This window comes from Leptosomus discolor, chromosome 2 (genome assembly GCF_034619465.1).
Source record: "Leptosomus discolor isolate bLepDis1 chromosome 2, bLepDis1.hap2, whole genome shotgun sequence".
Taxonomy (NCBI): Eukaryota; Metazoa; Chordata; class Aves; order Leptosomiformes; family Leptosomidae; genus Leptosomus; species Leptosomus discolor.
Window position 1 is genome coordinate 14,018,283 of NC_141392.1, and position 22,807 is coordinate 14,041,089.

At 34.4% G+C, this 22,807-nt stretch overlaps 1 protein-coding gene across 1 annotated transcript in view; it reads left to right on the forward strand.

Moving 5' to 3' along the window:
* Positions 1-22,807, forward strand: part of SPATA17 (spermatogenesis associated 17) — a 91,388-nt gene that overhangs the window by 20,840 nt on the left and 47,741 nt on the right. The window contains exon 6 of the mRNA XM_086460736.1: positions 17,034-17,157. Within this exon, the coding sequence (XP_086316862.1) occupies positions 17,034-17,157 (124 nt within the window). The remainder of the gene's footprint in view (positions 1-17,033; positions 17,158-22,807) is intronic.

Sequence of the window (22,807 nt, forward strand, 5' to 3'; positions counted from 1 at the left end):
TCCAGTTTTTGCTGTTCAAAAAGCCCGAGACAAATCTTTGCCTTCTGAAGTGCAGAAATATAAGGGGATCTAGCAAAAAAGTATTTCTGGTTGTCCCGTCTAGATCACAGGGCAAAGACAAATCAGCCAGAAGACTGTTACAGAAAACAGCATATGCAAGTTATATATATATAATATATATAAATATAAAATCAGATAAAAGAATTATCTGATCTCGTTGGACACTGCTTATTAATTTATGTAGTTTTTCCACAATTATACTACATCCTCTTTGTCCTAGCATTATAACTCATGCATTACATTGTTACATATAGTGAAGCATACTGCTAACTGCCTACCTAATCTCTCATTACTATTCATTTAAATGTGTTCTATGCAGAAAGTTAGATCATAACTCAGCAAAACCAGACTTAAAAAATCTGCCATCAACTGTACCTTCTTGTTCTGAAATCCTTGAAATACGTTCTCCTGAAAAGGTAGAATCCTAGGAAGACTAGACCAAATCTTGGAAAGTAAATGAAGCCATAACTTTTCTGGTTTAAAATGGTTATAACTGAATGAACTGCAGAGACACAACTTGCTTCTCTGTTCGTAGTAGTTCTACCACTTTTCTCCATTCCCTGCCTAAACCTGGAACAAGGCTTATAACCTGTTGGTTAGATTGACCTTTGATGTGTGTGAACGAAACAAGATACCAAGTGATATTCCTGCTGTACTGAACACAGGTTGATTGGAACTTTGTATTTTATTTCCCCACACCCACAACAGATCTCTACAGCGTACATCTAACTTTGGAGGACTACAAAAATATTTGTCTTTCAACACTTTCACATGTTCATCAAATTCCCCAGTATTTTTTCTAGGTCATTAAAAATCATAAAGTCTATGCATTAGGTAGGCATTTTAATCAAGAAATACTTTTGTGCTGTTTTTCTTTAGCAGGTAAAGTGAGCAGTATGACTTCAGGTACATCAAAATGTGTCAAAGTTGGTTCGTGTGAGCTCTTACCTGGCAACTGATATATTGATATTCTGCTAATTTGAGTTCTTTCTTCTGGAGTTTACAGAAGTATGTGTCTTTCAGGTTAAAAAAAAAAAAATCCATATTTCAGATTTTAAAAAGTGAAAAATGAATTTTTGAAGAAATTTGGTCAAATGGATGGTATCATTTCAGTTTTAAAAATGCATAAGTTCTCAAGTGCAATCAAGAATCCCTGCAGTAATGTCTTTACTGGGTTACATTTGAAAACTAATATGTATATTATCTTCAACACTCTTATGAAATCTAACAGATGTTTAGTGAAGATCAGGTGTAGGCCCTCAGCCAAACAGATTTTTCCTGTCATTAGCCTAAGTTGCTGCCAACTACTTTTGCCCCAAGCTGCCCCACTGTGTTTCTTATGAGGAATACTGAACAAGGTGGAGAAGAGATCCTCTGCATATTTTCATCAGCCATCACATCAAATGTGGAAGAGGACAGCCTCATTGTTCATAAACATTTTTGCGTATAAAAAATTGTTGCAATTATTCATTGTGAAAAACACCAGGAATTGTCTTTAAATTGAAGGAATGCTTTTATGAAATGGCTGGGGTTTATTCCAGCATCAGCATTATGGAAATTTTGTTGGTGGACAGAGCCACTAATACACTTGTGCACTCAGATTAGGCTGGCTTTGAGTGTTTCACATCTCTAGAACACCACAAAACAACACAACATGATGTATGAAGTAATGCATTTTTTCTTATTTGTCTTATAGCTCTTTTCATCAGATTGTATGCATTAGTGCAGTGTCAGTGCTAGTAAAGAACCGAGTTTCTCCACAAATAGCAATAGAACCACAGTAAAACAGACTGATTTTAAGAACTCCAGAGTAATATAACAGCACCACCCCCACCTCCCCCCTCAAAAAAACCCCAACAAACCCACAACAAAAAATAAACGAAATACACACTAGAAGTTTATAATTTCAATAGTTCATTTAAACTGTATTCTTTCTGGAATTATGTTGTAATTCTAAACTGAACAACAATCGACGGTTCTCAGTCTTCTCTTCTGGAATAATGCTGACAGAATTTTTATTTATCAACAACTGAAATCACATTGCAAGCCCTTCTGAGACATGTTTTTACCTCTTGGTGTCCAGAACCAGGGGTTGAGCTTAATTTTCTCCTCTTCATTAAGGAGAAGTCTGTATCAAATTACCACTCACTTGTTTCTAAAAGAAACTTCAGAGGAAGTTGCCATGAAACTTTGGACGTTCTGTTAGTTTCTTACAGAAGTATCTTATAAGAGTTACTGAACAAAGTTTGTTTACTTCTCTCTCCTCCTCCACCCTATTTTTTTTTAAAATACAAAACACTTCCCTTACTAAGGGGTTCTCTCAACTAGTAGACTCATCTTTACCATTCAGCTTTAATGCAAGCCGTCCTTATTTAATAGCCGCCCTCATTTAGTAGCCAGACCTTTATCATTTGTCTTTATCGTGAAAACCCCAGGAGAAAGTAAACTTAATAGAAGCTGCCCCAGTTTAAAGCCATAGAGGGCTGTAATTAAGTTTAACAGAAATTGATTTAACAGAAATTGACCTAAAATATAATTAAATAATAATAGTCATATTATGTGTGAGTTTCCACTCACTTATCAGATTGCTTATCCTAACTTAAGGCACTGTTTTTGTATGAAATGAAGATAACTGTTGGCTTTAGCTCCCAGGCTGGCTGAAGAGTCTGTGGGTTTTCCTCCAGCATTCCCATTACTTCCCACTGCTACAGAACCAATAGGTGTGCTGGCTGCTGGTGTTCCCAGTATAAGTCCCTAGCAGTTAAGTTGAGAAGTGATTTGAAGAATCCCTTGACAGATGGCAAAAGAACGAATTTGAACTCTGAACTCTGTCTACATAACGACATACTCAGATTTTTCTTGATGTTTGTATGGTTTAGCCTCAGAATAATGGTGAAATGTGTTCATTAGTCCTGAATTCTGTTTTTCCTACAAGATTTAGGAAGTTCTAAACCAACCAAGTAGGAAACCTGTTCTTAAATATTTATTTTATAAAATATTGCTATTTATAGTTTAGTAATAAGTCTATAGCATCCACTTATATTTAGGCAAATACCAATATATGCTGTATTCTGTCTGAATATGGATTAGTTGGGCAGTTGCATATATAAATGCATGCATTAAACTAAATTCCATTACTTCTAGTATATTTAATTTTAATGGAAAATACCTGATTTTGAAACATTCTTAAAGCTACATTTAACATCTCTAAGAGCTGGCAAAATGATTACAAGGGGTAATATGCCAAAAGCAATTAGCACAGGCTATAACTCTGTATGATGCATTAGAATTTTGTTTTATGTAAGACAGTTTCCAATCCATGATAAGCAAACGGACATCACTTCACATAAATTAGCATGCTGGTGCCATTATATCAGAAGAATTTATGGATGATGTCAGTTGCCCAACTGTGTGATTAACTTGCAGTTCTTTGACTAAGGTTATCTACACAGTGGCCTTTAAACTACAGTAAAGCAACTTTGCTATATGTCAGGTGTGCAACTAGAGATAAGATTTTGGGATGTAGTGCTCCATTTACTGATGAATGGCATCATTTAAATTTTTTCCCTAGGCACAGAACTCAGTAAGATAGCAGTATCAGAAAACTAACAAAGCAATGGCAAAGCACTGGCATTGGGGTTCTTGTGTAATCAAGGCAGGTAGTTTAGCTTTTTTGGCTATTGAAAAAACACTGACTTAAAGGTAGCAAACCAAGACCTGAGTCTAGCTTTAGCAAGCACCATAGTGTACATAAACACTGTTATGATTGTAAATTGTGAATTTCACACACTTGGAGGATTGACACCAAATTCTTCTTTCCATTGTTGTTGGCTTTAGTAGTGAAAAAGCCTTGAGAGTGGCCCTGAAGAGTGTGACTTTCATCCAAGTTTGACTAGCTGTTCTATCAGCAGATTTAGTATCAGTCATCATTAAAGCTTTTTGATCCTCAAGAAACATCATGGAAATAATAAAAATCACTTCCGTGACAATATGTATATTCACAAATCCTTTGTGCAGTCTGATTTTTTATAATCTTAATGAACAGTGAAATACAGTACTGTTACATGTTGCTGGTGATCTAATCCAATGTTTAGCTTTTCTGCAAATATGCCTGAGAATGTAGTACTGAAAAAAGTAAGAGTATCTGGCTTATTCTTGATTACTAGAGCATTACTGAGGTCTATTTACTTTTAACATGGCAAGTACGTTGCTTCTTAAGACTTCTGATGTATTGCTGTTTTCCATGAAGTGGGCTTGAAGTAAATCATCTGTTGTCCTAGTAATATGAGAGAACTTGTTCAGCCTCCGTCTGTCTGTTCCTTTCTGATAAAAATAAGTCTAGGTACTGGCCATTTTCTCAAGTGTCAAAGTGTTTTGAAGAATGTATATATTGTCTTATAATTCAATTAAAATGTTCCTCCTCATTGACTGCAGAAGCAATTGATTCTGTAGTCTTTTTTCAATTAGTGCCAAAGCCTTTCAGACAACTCCTTGGAATTCTTGCAACAACAAAAAACTCATTTTTGTAATGTTGTCTTTCACTTGATGTTTAATTAACTAATTTATCTTCAACCTGTCTTCTTTTCCTTGTCTTCAAAGTTATCTAGAATAAATACATTATGCTTTTAAACTTATTTACCTGTAATTAGAATTTTCTGAATGTAAACTTATCCTGTCAGCTTTCTTTGGGAGACATAGAAATAAAGAGAAGTGCCAAATATGCTTTCTCTCGTTTAAATATTTATTTTGAGTGGTAGGGCAAATAATTTGAGACATCTATGCCTTTTCCAGAGGATATTAGGTATAACTTTTAGATCTTGTATGAAACTTAGAACTGGAATCCACTGATGATCCCAGAGTACTTCCGTAGCTACAAACCTGATGTTGTTAGGATGAGTAAGATATAAAAAATGAGTTATTTGATTCTTGTCTATGATTTGACCTAGTTTCCATTGAACAGTATTAAGATGCTCTTATTAACTTAAGTGGGACTTAGACCAGGGAAAATCTTTAAAATGATACATTTTAAAGAGACATTTGGTTAAAATATTCTCTACAATCATGTATTTTGTGATGGTTGTTCCTTCTTAAACTTGTCATCCATGAATCTAGCTTGCTTCATAGATTCCGAGCATAAAAACCCTCTGAGAAGCGTTTCCATTTTCAGGTCTTCTCTTTGCCTACCTTTACAGATATTAACACAGTTTCATCTACATATATGCTTTTATGCAGCATATATGCCTATATACTTATAGGCTTTTAATAATGCGTTTTGCAAAACAAGACATTTAAATGGACTTTTTGTCTTTTTAGTTTGATCAGGAAATTGAAATGAACTGGCTAAAGTATAGGGCAGACAACACCCTGCATTAACTCCATAGGAAACCACTTTCTGAATGCAGTGAGGTTAAGGTAGGAACCATTATGATTACACAGTAAGTTCAATTTCTAGTGCAGATTCAGCTAGACATACCTCATGCCTTATTCTATTCATGTGTCTCTTGAGCAAGCAATGAAAGCAGTCTTACCATGGTTTTAGCTAGTTCTGTGTAATATAGATCAAGTTTTGCATATAAACATGAATATCATAAGTAACACAAGTAACGGGTTTCATTGCGGTCTTTAAAAATATAAAGGCTATATTTTCTCATGTATTTTTGTATAGCACTAAACACACCATTAAGACTAACAAATGAAACATTGAGCTTTATTTTGCTTGTATCCAAAGGAAAATTTTTAATCTGAGTGTGTAGAAAGAAATGTTGAGATCCTTGCGTTCACTCATTGGACCAAATAGTCTCTGGTGTAGCTGATTACTTTTCATGAAGGTAGAATAGAACAGGTGTGACAACATAGTATTGTAGATTAACAATAGTTTTATACCTGAGAGCTTTGAAGGTATTGTAGTGTCTGGGTGGATTTTTTATTTTGAAATAGGTCTGTTAGAACTACTGACAGCTCATAAAACATTTTCTGCGGACAAAAACTGGCTAATCTTAGCATTTTGTATCGTCTTATATAGACAGACTTCACAGTCTTATATTTTGTCTGAAGTAGGATCTTCACTGTAAAATAAGTAGAAAAGGGGAAGAGGTACAGTTTCATTAAGCTCTAACATATCATTGACTGTCAGGTAGGTCTTGTTATGCTGTCCATCCTCATTTAACTATCCCACAAGATCTCTTAATGAAGTTAAGCCCCAAGTTCACTCCAGTAATTCTGTGGCAAGAGTTTGTGCAATGTAACAATTCATCACTTGTCAGGAAGGCACTTTTAGTTTATACATTTAATAAGGGCATCCTCTAGCTTGGTTAATTAGAAGTGAACAGTTTGCATATTTACTAAATGCGGAGTGTCATTGCCACCACGGCCTATTGCCTACATGAATTATTTCTCTATCTGCAATAAACAGCTGGGTAATTATTACTGCCATAATCAGATAAATTCCCTCTGTAAGGCTTTTCTTACATGGCAATTCTTTGAACTCATCCAAAGCTGAACAAAATTTATGAACTCCAGCAGCTAGGCCACTTTTTCATAGTGTAGTGTCCCTGTTCCCTATTTCAAGGACATGTAGAGTATCATAAATATTGTGTAAATTAGGAGGATAAATATGATTACCTAAAGATTACATATTAATAAACTTGATTTTCAAAATATAATTTTCAGGTTGTAACTGATTAAATTATAGCAGTTCTGGTTTTATCTAATTGTAGAGACATGACAGGCCATCTATATACAGGCTATACTAGGTTATCAGGCAAGAGCTCTACCAATTGAAGACTGAAGACTCATGAAAAAGTGTATAAATATTTTTTCATGTACCTTTTGGAGAAGTAATCATTTCAGCTGTTTAGGTCATTAGAAGTATCACAATTTGTATGTGCTGTTTACTCAACTCACTTAAAGTAGTTCTTTTGTCATTAAAACAAGGCGATGGTTCTTGTTGGTGCGCAATTTGCAGTTTAATAATGAAGCATAAAATTTAAATGTATGGATTTATGTCTTACATTAGAAAATTAGGTATTTCTTTTATTTGTAGAAGCAATTTGTATACAAACAATTATGTGTCTGAGCTTGCTTTACACTATCCAAATATTCTAGCTCATATGTGAGTGTATCTACAGATATGTTAGTGAGTAGTTAATTTAGACACACAACTTTTACAGAATGTGCTGGAATGTAGCTTATTTTTGAGTTCTCCAAAGAAACAAAAGAAAATCAAAAGGCATAAGTGTCAATTTTATTTCTCTTTTAATTGACACACAATAGTCCATTTGATTTAACATCACAGGTTTGTTTTTTTCATTGTAATGTAAGATACTGTGTCTGAATGCAACTAGAAAATTGCCATTCATTGTTCACATACTGCATAACTCCTTATTAAATAAGTACCATACCTCACAATTTAACAAAGTGCTCAGAGGTAGCAGGAATATTAAGGAAGACCAAACTAAGTAAGGTGTTCTTTGGCACTGCCTTACCCAATGGAAGGCTTTTGAGGCTAGACTACCTTTCTCATTTCCCAGTTATGTGCGAGAAGTAGAGACTACAGTGGTGAAGACCTCTGAAAAGCCATACCACAGCTGTGGTTTGTATTAAAAGTGTGGTATATATGCATTGCGTTTTTGCAAGTTCATGATCTGACTTTTGATTGAGGATGTGAAGGCTTGTTGATCTTTCTTTGACATTTCAGATTTTTTTATGGTGGAAAACTATGGTCCTTCCTTTTATATTGGTATATTGTATAATATCCCATGAAGTATCACAGAATTGCATGAGATGCAAAGCAGTATATGGTTTCTCATAACCACATTTTTTTGTTTTAAAAGAAAAATGTCGAAAATGAAAAGAAAGGTTTAAAAAGAAAAAAATTAATGGTCTCACTTAATTGTTTTGTAATTTTCTAGATCATTATAAATAGACCCTTCTGTTATCTAAGAAGTGTTAGTTCTCTTAAGTGCTCACTCAGAAAAGAAAATGAAAACCTAATTGTCTTTTATTTTTACAGACTAGTAATGAGGAATAACAAAGAAGTGATGGTGGTTTTTTTTGTTTAAGTGGTGTTCAAAATAATGTTGTTTTGAATCAGATGGTCTAGTCTCGCTTCAGCTCTATCACCAGTATCATATTTGTCAATAACAAATTTATAACAATATCTATGAAAAGCCCATTAAGCTTTGGCTGAACAATCTAGTCTTGATTTAAGAACATCAAAAGATAGAAAATACCATTTTTATTCCACTCCAGGAGTTAATTACCTTTGATGTTCAAAGTATGTCCCACATTTCTCCATTGAAATACTTTCATTTTCTCTTTGAACCTTTGCTTCTTCTCCTCTACTGGACTGAAAACTTTAATATTCAGAATCCACACATTAATCTAGCCACCTTTTAGTATTCTTTGTGCTAAACATAAACAATGGAGGTCATTGCAAGATGCTTAAAATAATTTTTGTGGCCATTTTGGACAGGTTTTCAGACATCCTTTAAAGTACTATCAGCATCAGAACTCAGTATAGTAATGATGCATAAGAAATTTTAAAAAATACTTTTTTTTCCTTATGATGTACTGTCAGCTTATGCATTGATTTATATACCTTTTCATCACAGGATCATAAAAGAGCTTCTTCAACTCTGAATCCTACTCAGAATGCTCCCTTTAAAAGCCACAGTTCCTCAAACTGTGAGCATGAATTTTTTTAAGCTGTGCAAAACTTTTAATTATTATCCCCCTTTCAAATTCTTCAAACTCTTCACCTTGTAGAGATAATTACATGAATCCATTAAGTTGTCTGTCCTTGACAGTGAAGCTAAATCCCAATGTTTTACTTTGAACTTCATAGTTCCTACTTCCTTCAAACCGAGTCAACAACACGAAGTATTTCAAGAAAGCAACATTTTCCACCTCTTTTCTTCAAGTAGGCTATTCTTTTCTTGTCCGTTTAACTAGCTGATTGGAAAATGTTTACAGCTTCATCTAACAAACTAATGTGAGCTTTCATGACACCCAAAAATGATGCAGCACTTATTAGCCTGCTTGATGGTGGGAGGCCTCACCACCATCTAGCATTGTGCTTGGCTACCAAGAAGGCATCTAGCACTCAGATCAGAAAATGACGTGCTTAGGTATAGACAATAGAATCTAAATGTTGGATGTACTCTTTAGGCATGAATAAATGGATGCCTAAACCTATAGCTAATTGTCTAGTTTATATGGCAGAACCCAAATTTTGGAGAATAGAATTTAATTCTGAGTGGCATTTCTCACATGCCATACAGAAAAATGCCGGATTTTTTGGGCTGCTGATTCTTCAAAGTTTTCAAGACAGTAAGAGATAATATTTCCTAGCACTTCCAAAAATTTGGATCTAGTTGATAATTTCAGTTTGGCAATTAGCCACTGCTGTGAAATCACAGAAGTAGCACTGCAGTATTTTAAAATGCGTCAGATCTCTCCTAAAATAATTGCATTTGCTATATAAAAATATACTGATTTACTGTGTCTTTCATAATGTTTTATGCTTCATTAAAAATGACATCATAGACGCTCAAGTGGTAACACCATTCCATGAATATGGAATTTGAGAAAACCATCAGGTACCGTAAAAATCTCTATGAAGTTGTGAGATTTGGCATTACTGCTCTGCTATACGTAATAGACCAGTACATAAAAGCGCTCCCTGCCTTGCCATTGTAAAACCTGTTTAATGTGAACAAAGCATACCATTTTATTTGCAAACATATGCAGACTTTTATATGAGAGTGAGTGAAAAATGTGAGTTCGGGAGTAGACCTCAGTCAAATTGTTTCATAATACCCTGAGAAGGAAAATCAACTTAGCTGATGACCTTTAGAAGTTATAGTGTCATGTTTGCTTTCTAAATCACATAATGTTGAATATTGTAAATGTTGCCAAGTACCATATATTAATGTAAAAGGAATACAGATATGTCTACATTGTCCTGCACTGCAACAGAGAGATAACAGTTAGCTTAAATGAGTTCATTCTAGTACTGGGAACAGCTTAACTGTAGCAAAACATAGCAGTGTGCTTTCCTCTAGTTATTACTGTGCAGATGGTAGCATATATAGTCTTCTGGGAATTGCAGCTCCAAAAGATAACAGATACTTTCACATGACATTCACTAGAAAACTTTCAATGGTATTTGGCTGTGGTTAGACATCCTCCTTTATATGTTGCTGGAAAAATTAAGAATATGACTGCTTTCTCAGAAGCTTAGCACTGACACTGTGCTAGAAATGACCACTGCTGTTAAACTGCTGTTAGAATAATTTGTGTTAGGGCTCTGTTATCCATTCTGGGCCAGATCAGCTTTGTTACCCCCAAATACTAATTTCACTGTTTAAGCTAATCAATGAGGCTGATTTTCCATGAATAAGTCAACAGGAAACAGACATAGAGTGAAAACATTTTTCCTATTATGGTTAGCTTTATTAGTACAGACCTGAGCGTAAATAAAGTTGAACCAACATACTTGGATCCAGTTCCTCAGCCAACAGAAGCTTCAGTGTCATAGTTACTCTTATGCCACATCCATAAGGAGTGGGTTTTACAGTTTAGTTAAATCAAAATAGTTAAGCTAACAAAACATCATCATTTAAATCAGACCTTTAGAAAAATTATTTTTAACTTCACAGCATTTTGTGCTGCAAGTGAGTATGAAGCAAATTCAATTTAAGGGCCTTTACACACCAAGGAAAAACATTTGGACCAATAAATTTGCATGCTTCCAGAAAATGGAATCATTTGAAAAGATTACATATTACCAAAAAAGTAGATTTTAGAGAGGTGTGAGGAAAGTTCTGTATGAGTTGTTACTGAAATCTTAATTAGATGATTCTGTATAATGGATTAGGGAAAATACTCCCTTTTTAGTTACAAATTGGCTCTGCAATCAGTATTTCGGAAAGCTGTTGCAGCCTCTTGAGTAACTGTGCAGCACTGGAAATTGGAAGGATAAGAAGGATACATCAGTCTGTTCTTTCCTATCGTCTGGTACATGCTGTGTCCTGATCTCCTGATCTGCCCAAGGTATTCATTCACTGTACGCCCTTCACTGCTATGTTCATTGCATTTGCTATGTAGTATATTGATCACGTTGTGGACCTTGCGAGTTGAACTGGTATGTCACTTAATTCCATTGGCAGTGTACACTATGTGATTGAGGACAGATGGGCAGAGTATGTTCTACTATGCACAAATTATGATGGGATTTTAAGGTATTAAGAAATTATTTCTGTAAAATTAAAAATAATAGAAACTATAGGATGTTTTTCATGCCTACACATTAGCTTTATTTATTTTAATTTTTTTCATCCTAAGGAGTCATTAGTTTCCTGTTTACTGCACTGCAATGACAGAGCAGTACCATTCCTCCAGATTTTGAAGACAGTGTCATGATTAGGGTTGTCGAATAGATTGATGTAAACATTCACATTTAAAATTAGTAAGAATTTTGGACACTTATTTGTAGTAGGTATCCTAGGCAATGAGTTACCTCATGCCACTAATAATTGACGGCCCCTTTGAGCATCTGTTTCACTGCAACTTAATATCAAACGTTTTGGCCAAGGAATTCTGTCACGATACACACCAGACTGTCATACATCATGGTAGAGAGGAGTAAGGGGATTACAGAGCTGCTCTATTCTGCTCAGTAAATCTGAACAGTTTATTCAAAATTTCAGAAAAATGTTGAGGGTGATCAAGCTGTCTGATGGTACATAGCTAGCATAACTATATAGTATGTGTGTTCTGTTAAAACTTTGCCTTTAAAGTACAGAGCGCTCTAAACTATTTTTACATCCTAGGCTAGTCTATAGGTATATTTCATTTTTTTCCCAAATATAATAGAGTAAGTGAAATGATATTATCATGGCAGGTCATATTCCATTCTCACCTATAGCAATGTAATGTGAAATCAAGTGGCATGCAGTAGTGCACCAAAAATATTGTCCCACTAATTTCATTTTTACTTCCATATTCTCTATTTGAGCAGGGGGGATGATATATAGTGAGGAAGGTAAAATTGATTTAGGTTATCTGCTTTTATGCTAAGGTTGCCTACTGCCTGTGTTGCAGGAATTTTATGATTTGGGGTCTGAACTGTTTAAAATCATGATAACTTTATAATCTTTCTGGGTACTCTAGGCAACTCTACTAATTATTGATTTTCTCAGATGCCCTTTACTTTAGTTAATATTATAATTTTATGGTTATCTGGTCAAAGGACCACAGAATGCCAGTGAAAATGCAAAAAGAATGCAATAGTTTGATAAAGTTCAATAAATTTATGTCAGTGTGAATTTGTAAAATGATGCAGTTCTATGCAGAATTATGAAAATCTGTATATTGCTGAAATCATCACTTGAAGACCTTTCTGAAAGTGCCAGGAACAATATTATATGTGTATTTTTAACCTTTATACAGACAGCAGGAACACTGTCAACCGAATTTGCATCTCATAGCTGGAACTAACACCACTGCCTAATGCATAATGAAGTATCAGAATAACAATAAGTTACCTTGTCATATGAAAATGTTTTATTTTGAAACTATATAAAGCAAATAATTTTATCATTAGCAAATCAATAGCTACTTCACAGATGTGTTACACAAGATAATTTTTAATTGTGGGCTTGGAGCACATACATTGTTAATCCTATGCCTGTTTTCACTTGCACGAAACATTCCCTATCACTAGGAAAACACCGTTTTACGTTACCCAGTATATTCACTTTTTCAACAAAAGAATTCATCCTAAGCTTACACTAATAAACATTGATATTCTTCTGATTTGTTGAACAATTTTCGGATCATGATAAGATACTATATTTGTCAAAACTTACACATACTTCCTCTACAAAAGTGTTCCATAAAAATCTGTGTGGGAGAAACTCTGATTGGACTAAGTTTATATGGGAAGCTAGATTTGTAGAAGATGCAGTAGATAGTCTTCATATATCGAGATAAGCTTTAAGATAATGAAAAGTTTATGTGCTTAAAAAAAAATCCTCTTTTTCAGTTATAACAGTTTAATAAGAAGTATTATTCCAGCTATGAGGCATGAAACAGACAGAGCATTTATAAAAATAGAACAAGATTATTAATTAACCTAAAGCATGTTTTGCATTTACAGAACTCTTTTTCTTCCCCAAAATTTGGTGAAGATTTAAACATGCAGGCGAAAATATTTGCCCATATTCGGTTCTCCCACTTCACACTGAACTATGAAAAGTTCATCCTGAAGCAAATTTGGTCCAGAGTCCACAGAGAATCAGGCATCGTAGCTGGTATTCATAATATCACATAGTCCCAAGAAAAGATTGCTTACTATTGCTCAATGATCCTAGGATACATATGAACAAAGAGAAGACTGGCTGTAAGTGTAAGGGTTTAATCTAGAGATCATTTAATTTCAATGAGTTTTCAACTCACTTTAATGGAATTTGGATTTATTTTCTCTGGGCAGGCTTACACATAGAAGGTCATGAGCATGAAACTTCTCAATAAACACATTTACGTCTAAGCTGTCGGGAAGTCTAACTCTCTTTGAAAGTCTATGTCTAAAGTGTCACTTATGCTTATGCACATTTTTCTGCATGGTAACTGTGAAACACCCTGCACAGTGCATAACCTGTTAGTATTAATCTGCTAATGTGTGAAATAGTATATTCATATCAAACTACTTTTAGATTCTCTGGGTTTGTTGCCTCTATTCAAATTCTTGAAAGTATGGTAAAGAGATGATAGTTTCAGGCGCAAATATCTTTAGAATCTATATTTGTGCTAAAACATCTACGCTTCCCAGTCAAGCAATGTTTGGACTACTACATATGCCTTATTTTGTGCTGCCTCTCAGGAGAGAATCATCTTGGGAGCTGTTATCCCTGAGACAGAATTGTCTGCATGTTCTGTACAACTGTACAGAGCAGTATAATACACGATCGAAATATTTTAGCACAACTGAAAAAAGAAGGTGTAGGCTTCAAAAGTATGCCGAAAATTATTTGTAACTGCTTAAAAACCCTCAAACTCTTGAATGGATTATGGTACAGCATTAATGAGGACATGTGATAATCAGGGAGGATCATGATGATTTGGATGGTTGTACTGTCTAAAAAGATCATGAATTACACTGAACTTCAAGAAGTATTTTAGACTTCATTTAATATCAGCAGATAATGATTATTAATCATTCATTCAAAGCAATCTGATAAATTCAGATTAATGACAGTGGGAAACATTTTGCATTCATTATCATTACATCTGTAATACAAATGTATATTTTTATCATTATTTGGGGATTTTCATCACAAATGTGTTCTAAATAACAAAGCTTCCTTATTCACTGTTGGGAAGAAGTACATGAGTGTATAAGAACATGAATAAACTGTAGTAATATGTTGATAGATGTTTCATCAGTTTCAGATAGCAGTACTAAAGCTGAATAGAGGACTCTGTAATGAAAAAGAAACAAAAAATAGTATTAAATATGTAAAACATGGATCATACACTCTGATATTGAAGGTAAAGTGGCATAAAATAAAAGAACAAAGTTGATACTATATGCATTGTCTATTTCTTCACTTGTTTATGATTGATTGATATAGAACAGAGTTTCCAAGTAAGAATGTTTATGTACCTACATACAGTGACTCTGAAATCTGTACCTTAAGGACAAAGAAAGGTCACCAATCTCTCCAACTCCTAGTTCTTTGTCAAAAGTGGACACAGTTAATGAGGTTTGTTTGGTACAGCACAAATTCTCAGACACAGATAGAGATCCTTTCAATGGAAACAAATTTGTTTGGCTTTACCAGGTTACTTAGCGATTAATAATAGCCTTGAGATGCAGGTCAGAAAGGTCATCGTCCCTGCTTGCCAACGCAATCTAAAATGTGCAGCTAGTCCAGCTCTGCAGGCTTTGAGGCCCTGAAACACTATGCATAAAGTAAAACAGGCTATTTTCCAACTTCTTTTTTCATATTAATAAGCAATTTTCAAGAGAAGGGTGGCAAAATGGGGGCCATGCCACTCTAAGTAATTCATTTATTTTGCAATTTAATCTTATGTTGGAAAAAAATTACACTGCTGCAAAAGCATAGCATGGTGATTTTTAAACGTCAGTGTGCTTCATAAGTAACCTTGTATGAAATATTGTATTAACAGCCTTTAACAGTAAACTGCAACAAAAAATATTTCCAGAGATTGAAACAGACCTATACATCTTTTCCAATATTTAATTTATTTCCTTTTCACTCTACTTTTTCTTTTACATTTGAAATAGAACATGTTTAATTACTTAATATTTTACTTATTTTAGTTGATAAAAACTTGAAAGATAGAATGAAACAAAAAAATTCTACATTGCAATTTGTATTTAAGAATGTGATTTCACAGTGTCCATATTCATAAAGCAATTATTGCTCTCATATTTTTATGAACTAATTTAAAATTATGATAATTAAAATACTAAGAATAAGTCTGAGTCACAATCTTAAAAACACTTTCAGAACTAATATGTCTTTCCCATGGGATTATTTATATCAGCAAACATTTTCATGTGCATATTTTGACAGGATTTGACCCTTGTCCTATAATGTGTTATTAGGTAATCATTGGAACAGCTGAGACTATTAATGTGTCTCTCTCTAAAGAATCTATTTTGCGGGAATATTTGAATTATCCAGATATGTGAATAGTGTATTTTTCTCTGCTTTTTATTTTATCATATACACACATGCTTAAAAAAATAAAGACTAGAATTTACTTAATTAACTTTTAAACAATCTAAATGCTTGACTGAATATGCTTGGTGTCTTTGGCACACAGGTTAATTTGAACTAGCCATTTCTTAATAACAAAATAACAAATGTTAATCAAACTAACCTTTTTTAACTGGGTCAAAAAAAAATCGTACACATGCACTGTACACAATAGCATGGAATTTCATTTCTTATAGAACATTAATTCACTCCACTGTTTGCATAATTTATGTCAAGACTGGCTCTATGAAAAAAAGCCATTGAGGAGGAAATCTATGCCCATTTTCTATTAATGTTTTCCTCTAAACATTTAGTTAAAATCATGAGTTTTCTCCACTCTTCGAAAGCTGCTCTTGGGTACAGTTCCTTATTTCTTTTACGATGAAAGAATTTTCTATGACCTATTGAATACACAGAGCCACCCATTTAGATGTCACTATGTGTTTGCAAACCTTTGTTGTGTAGCAGCTCATGAAGCAGTTACGTTCTCGTTTCTTGTGGTGGCCTGTACCATTGCTATCAGACCAGAGTAGAAAGTGACTTGTGCAAGAAGCTTAATGCTGTGGAAAGTCCTCTTAAGGACACTGCATGCATGAAAGGTTTACATCCAGTTCTTCTCTATGCCTATATTCTCAAACTTACAAAAGGCTCAAGGATCTAGGAGTGAATGTCAACTCTTATCCTGGGTCTACTATCCTCTCTCATTCCATAAGGTCTCCCCTGTTTGCAGTTCAGAAGGAGGTATTGCAAGGCACTAGCTGAAACATAGGTGAACAACTTTTATTTTTAAACCATTTGAAGGAAAATATCTGAATTATAATTTCTGCTTAGAGAAATTCAAATTAAAATTACTCTTAAAGACAAAAAAAAAGACATCTATGAATGCTGTTTTATCAAGCTGTAAAAATACAAATGTTGACATTCTTCAAAAGAGTAAGCAATATGAACTAATATGCAGTTCATAGTTTTTATCATTTTAATCCTATTTCTTTACAGTTATATCCATGTAGAATCCTGCTGCTGTGGAACTGTATGAACTGTAATTTTGCATTCCAGTGGTGTCAGCATACTGCTAATACATAATAGCAGAACACTGTCAAGCTATTAAAGGGTTAAAGTAAAATAAAACATGAGCATGTCTCTTATTCTTGTCGTATAATTAGCTGACTTATTTTATTATAGGAGTGAACTCCAAGAGTACACAGAAATGAAGGAAAATGAAGAGAAAAGGAAAGACCTAGAAAAGAAAGAAAAGGAAAAGAAATACCAAGCCCGAAAGATGCATTACCTCCTTAGCACTGAGCAGGTTGGTATACCTGTCCCTGACAGCTCATGCAAACCACTTGGGCCCCCAGCCTGACAGAGATAAACTAGCAGGCAGAATGGGACATGACTTGTTGAAAAGATATCACAAAGACACTACTTCGAGTTCAATTTAGTGCTTTTCTATAGGCAAGAGCAGGTACCATGACTATTCCGTGACAGCAGCTTCATAGAGGCAGCATCAGCACTGCTGGCAGAAAGAGTCCAAGTCAGCAGTTTGATCTGCCACTGTGATAACACAACACGAAGGGCATAACCTCGCTTTAAAAACTCATTTTGACTGGCTTATTGTTGTGTTGTTGCACTTGTCAAGAACTAACAAGTTATTAAGCTGAGAAGTGATTTCATTTTTTTTTTTCCCTTTTTTTAATTGAGTTAATGCTTGAATTGGAGCTGTGTTCTGCTTGTTTTTAGGACAGACTGTAAATGCAGGTTTTCAGCTAAAGCTTTTCCTAGAACTGCCTGAATCAGCTTATTTAGCATGATTGTTTTCACACAGAAATACCTCATAAATTTTAAATATTTACTGATTAATTGGTTTTGTATTGATTAAAGTGATAATTTTTTTCAAGCTTTCTTATATAAGCTGCTTTACAGACAGGTGAGTATGGCAGTAGATGTATCTTGTACAAAATTGATATGATTGGTAAAGCTCATGGGTTTGCCTGGTTTTAGTCCCATTTTGTGAACTTTTGTAAAAAAAAAAAAAAAAAGTTTTATCCATAAATGGTTGGTGACTGGTTGTTCTTCATGTGAATTAGGAATTAACCTGCAATCAGGGTATGCTAATGTGAACGAAGTGCTTGCTTTTCATAGGCTGTTAATTATAAACTGTGTCTAAGAATTGTTAATCCTAAAGAATGCAGGACAAATACCATGACACTTAGTGACACAATATTTAATCTTTCCCTGTGTTTGGGAATCATTTGTGATCTATCCAATAAATAGAAATATAGTTTAATTAGCTGGATATCAGTTATAAAAACTCAGTTTGTAAATAAAACTTAAGTAATTTTATTTGCAAAAAAAACCAGCATAGTAAAATATTAGTAAAAAAATGCCATTAAAAGTTTTCTGAGTGGCTTTTAGACAGAAGAGCTAGTTAGTTAATAACTGAAAGTAGCTCACAATAATTGATTCGTCCAGATGTAGATTTAGAATATTAAGGATAATCTGTGCAGTGTTTTTATATTGTTTTAAACTGCAGAAAATTGGGAATTCTTGTTTTGAACAGAACAATTTGTGTAAACAAATGAATAAACATTAATAATTTACCTGGAGCACAAAAATTGTCTAGTTAGAGACACTGAGTGGCCTGTGTTCTAAAAAGATTTTAGTAAACTTAGTTCACTTCTGATGATATCATCTCAGCAAGCTGCAACACATTTTTAAGGAATGGCAAGTAGTGCCTTATTTCAGTCATCTGCCTGGAGGACTGCTGGTAGAGGGCAGCAGTAACTATTGTATTCTGATGAATTTGGCTTTCTAATTTTACAGAATTGGAATTTAGCTAGCAGTGTTTTGCGGAACAAAAACATGCTTGGTTTTGATTGCTGAGATGGTTTGTGAATACAGGGACTCAGAGCCCACAGAATTTTTCCTTTATCACAGAACTGTGCTCCAAGAGCCATCTTCTTTTGCAGGTAGTGTTTCAAAACATGAATGAGCGTAAATCAATGCAACACCTACAGACAGCCTGAAAACCAGTGAAGATATATATGAAGTAAACTATTTATTGCAATCAAAGTCTGTATTCCACAATTGCACATAGTCATAGAATTTGATGTCTTGCTAAGATACAAGGCAAATTATTTCAGTGCAGCATTTACTGATTTGATGCTGTGTGTCTGACATTTTGCTCTGTATATGCCTGGTCTTCTGATCTGACTACAGCTGTGTCGTGCTGTCTTCAAAGGATTGTTAGTAGCATTACTGAGCAAGGTCCATTCATGTCTCTGTAGAAACAGGCAGAAAAAGTCAACAGTTTTGAGTGAGTTAAGGAAAAAATGTAATTTGTGAGCAGGGGGCATAGCAAGTGAAAAGAGAAGGTTGATGAGTTGGACTTATTGTAGAGTCATGTATTAACTAAAGCCCAATAAGTTGTAGAGATGATCTGCTAAAGAGTGCTACAGTCTCCTCCCCTTCCTGCCATGCATAATGAGGTGTAGTGATGACTCTGAGCCACATCATGCATTAAACAGGGTGATGATCAATCATCATTGCACAATGTAGCAGATAACACAGTGATCCTTTCTGGCCTTCAAGCCTATGAATACTTTATTGGTTGCAAAATTTGCCCTTCTTATTCCACAGATTTTATGTACATATATATATATATATATATATATATAAAAATATGTAAGGTTGTGCCCATTCCAATTGCTAGCATTCTTTGACATTTCAAAAAGTAAAACTTACGAACGGTAGTGTCATGAATGTACTGGGATATCTGGTGTGTATATAATAGCATGGCCTATGATGAAGTCAGCATGTTTTGTCTTTTTAGTGAATTAACTTGCTATTCAAGTATTTATTTTTTCCATAAATTGTTACATTAATAAAGAAAATAAAAGAGGAAGAAATGGATATCGAACTCTGAATTAGTATGCATTATTTGTTGTTACTGGTACCAGGTATATACACATAGTCTTATGTAGACAGATGTGAGCTTGCTTTGATTACTTTCCAAGCCAATCTGAAACTATAACATGGGGTTGAACCCAAGCTAATTAGCCCAGCTGAGAGCCACAGTATATTAGCTCAAGAATTAATGCAGTTACACAGCTCCCAGTCAGCTCAAAATATGGGCAAATAAGTGTGTGCATGCTTTAAACCCAGGAGCAAGGAGTTTGATCTGCCTACAAAGTATTATATAGGCATACCTACATTGAAATTGTTTTGTTTGCAGTTCCCCACCTTTTCCTGTGTGTGTTGAGTACCATTTATATGAAACTGACTTTCAGGGAAATAATTGGACGATAAAAAATGTATGATATTATACTATACTTTAGAATTTTCCTATATTTTTTGCAAACAGTTGACTGAGCGTATTTTGCCATAGAAACTTACCCAAATACTACTATTTCCCATTGCTACGTGTATAAATATGTTGCATTTACACAAACATTTTAATCCACATTAGAACTAAACAGTTCATTTGAATAAAAGGATGTCAGTATTTCAGCAAAGAAGCTTAAAAAGAAAGTTAAACAAGTTAGGATATTTGCATAATCAATATTTACTAACAGTAATGTTGATTTGTTTTTATTAATAATATATATTAATAATTTACATTAATAATATCATCATTGCCTCTCTTTCTGTGAAAGTACAATGTTATGCATCCTGCAAACTTTAAAACACTTTTTTTTGCTTTACTAAAAACCAGTTACATTTTTTTTTCTATAGTAACAGTAATATCCATGGAACCCAAATATAACTCTATTTGTAGGCATAAGAGTGGGCTTGAAAAAAAGAAAGTAAATTTTTATTTGATTTAAATTAAGTTAGTTGCTAAATAATGTCTGGAGAAATGAAGCATGAGCTCTAAAACTTTATGGTTACGAAATACTGATCTTTTAATCAACTTGCTATGTATGCCAGTAGTATCAATAGCTAGTCAAGTAACATCTTACACGAGCTTCCTTTGTTTGAAGGAAATTTCTTCTACATGATTCCATAATTATGAAAAAAACCCAACAGTCAAGCACATGCCCTTCTTATCATGTAGTAAGTTCTGTTGTCTGCTGCACCTACTGGTTGCTTATTGCAAAAGATCCCAGTGTAAAACAGAGCAAGAAATAAACCTGTGAGGTGGCAACTGTGGGGCTTCCAAACTAAATTCCATTTTAAAAATAAGATTCTCTATATTTCAGATTTTAAAATTTATATATATAACACAATTATTTCTGTGTCTGTTTTACCTTAATAGTCTGATAAAGTCTGACTTCATGATGAACATGATAAAAATTGCAGTACATATTTTACAGACCTTTGCCTTTGTTAAGAATATTTCTTGTCATTTCTTATTGGTAACACAGTAGAAATAACAGCAGATGTATATTTTTTTTATCATGAACTGTGTTATAATTTCTTATTGAGACATTTAACTTACAGTAATTAAATGTTTCTTGTTAGTCCATAATCACAGTTTGTTATTTCCACTACAGCGGTAAAGCTCCCTTTTTTTAGTTGTCATTAGTAAATGAACTACTTATTAAATGTGGTTTTCTATGATAAACGTATTTACCTATGTAGATTGTCCTTCTTTATCCCTGTAGTTCCCCTTTCTGTATTAACGAAATTCACTATAGTTGAATAGGTTCTTACTTCTGCTTTTTGTCATATTTGCAAAGCTGACATTTGTAGTAAGGGCCATCCATTGCAGTGCTGACAAACAGCCTTTAAAGTCAATGAGAGAGAATTGCTGAATGCATTGATGACACTTTGCAGAAGTGGGTATGAAGAGCCCACATTTGTTGGAACGTGTGGTTGCATGATTCCTGTCACTGGTATTTCCAGCCTTCCAAGAAAATTTGCAGTTGGTCTTTATCTTACAATGATGATTAGAATTACGTATATAATAGAGAAAATCCACAGGCGCAGTATCAAGCTAAAATGCAGACCTGTGTTAAGTATCTGCTGACAGAGCAAGCAGCAATGCTGAGGTGAGTCTGTGAGTGGGAGCAAGTGTGCCAGCTGCTGCTAGCACTACTGTTGCTACCCAGGTAGAGGACCTGCAAGTCCAGTGTGGTGGGGAGCAGAAGGCAGCGGTAACTGAAAGGACCCAGAGTGGGAGACGTGGTGGAAGGAGAAGAGTGGTGTGTGTCTTGCAAAGTCATTGATATCAGGAAAAGATTCCTATGGAAACAGCCTTCAGAGTGCCACAGCTGAAAAAGACTTTTGCTATTACAGTTTCTCATATCAATGTGAAAAGGATTGGAGAATTAGCAGAGCAACAGATCTTTTCACTTTATAATTTTTTTTCCGATATAGCAAACAGTACTAGGTAAGGTAAAAGAGAATTTTAATTCTCTTTTCTCCAACTTTCTTCTGTTTCGAAACAGATAAACAACATTTACCTTTCAGCAGAGAAAATGAATGTACAACTAGTCCAGAAAGTCAAAATTCTTTGTGTTATAATGTCTACGAAAGCTTGAGAGCTTTATCACACAGTTACAAAATGTATTTTAACATTGAGAATGTGATATTTTACGTGCATCACTTAAGACTATCATTGCTCTGACTGGTGGACTGAGTCCCAACCTCGTTTACAAACCTGGACTTCCTGCTCTGATAAGTCGTGCTGAGATTAGATGAGCTAATACTGGTCCTCTCTTCTGTGTGTTTTTCTGTTCTATTTGAATGTTTTAACTATTGAGACCTTGAGAAAAAACAATCGTACAGTTGGATGTGTATGCCTACTCTTGAACTTTACTCTTTCTGTTGGGCCCTGATCAATTAGAAGATCTGACTGAGTCAGACTGAAAGCTTCTCTGACCCAGCATCCTGTCTTTGACAGTGGCCAACAGCATGTGCCCGGGGAAGAGGAATAAAAAGGGGCAATGAGGCAATACGATGACATGCCAAGAATACTCTCCCAGTTTCCAACAATCTGAAGTTGAAGGACTTGT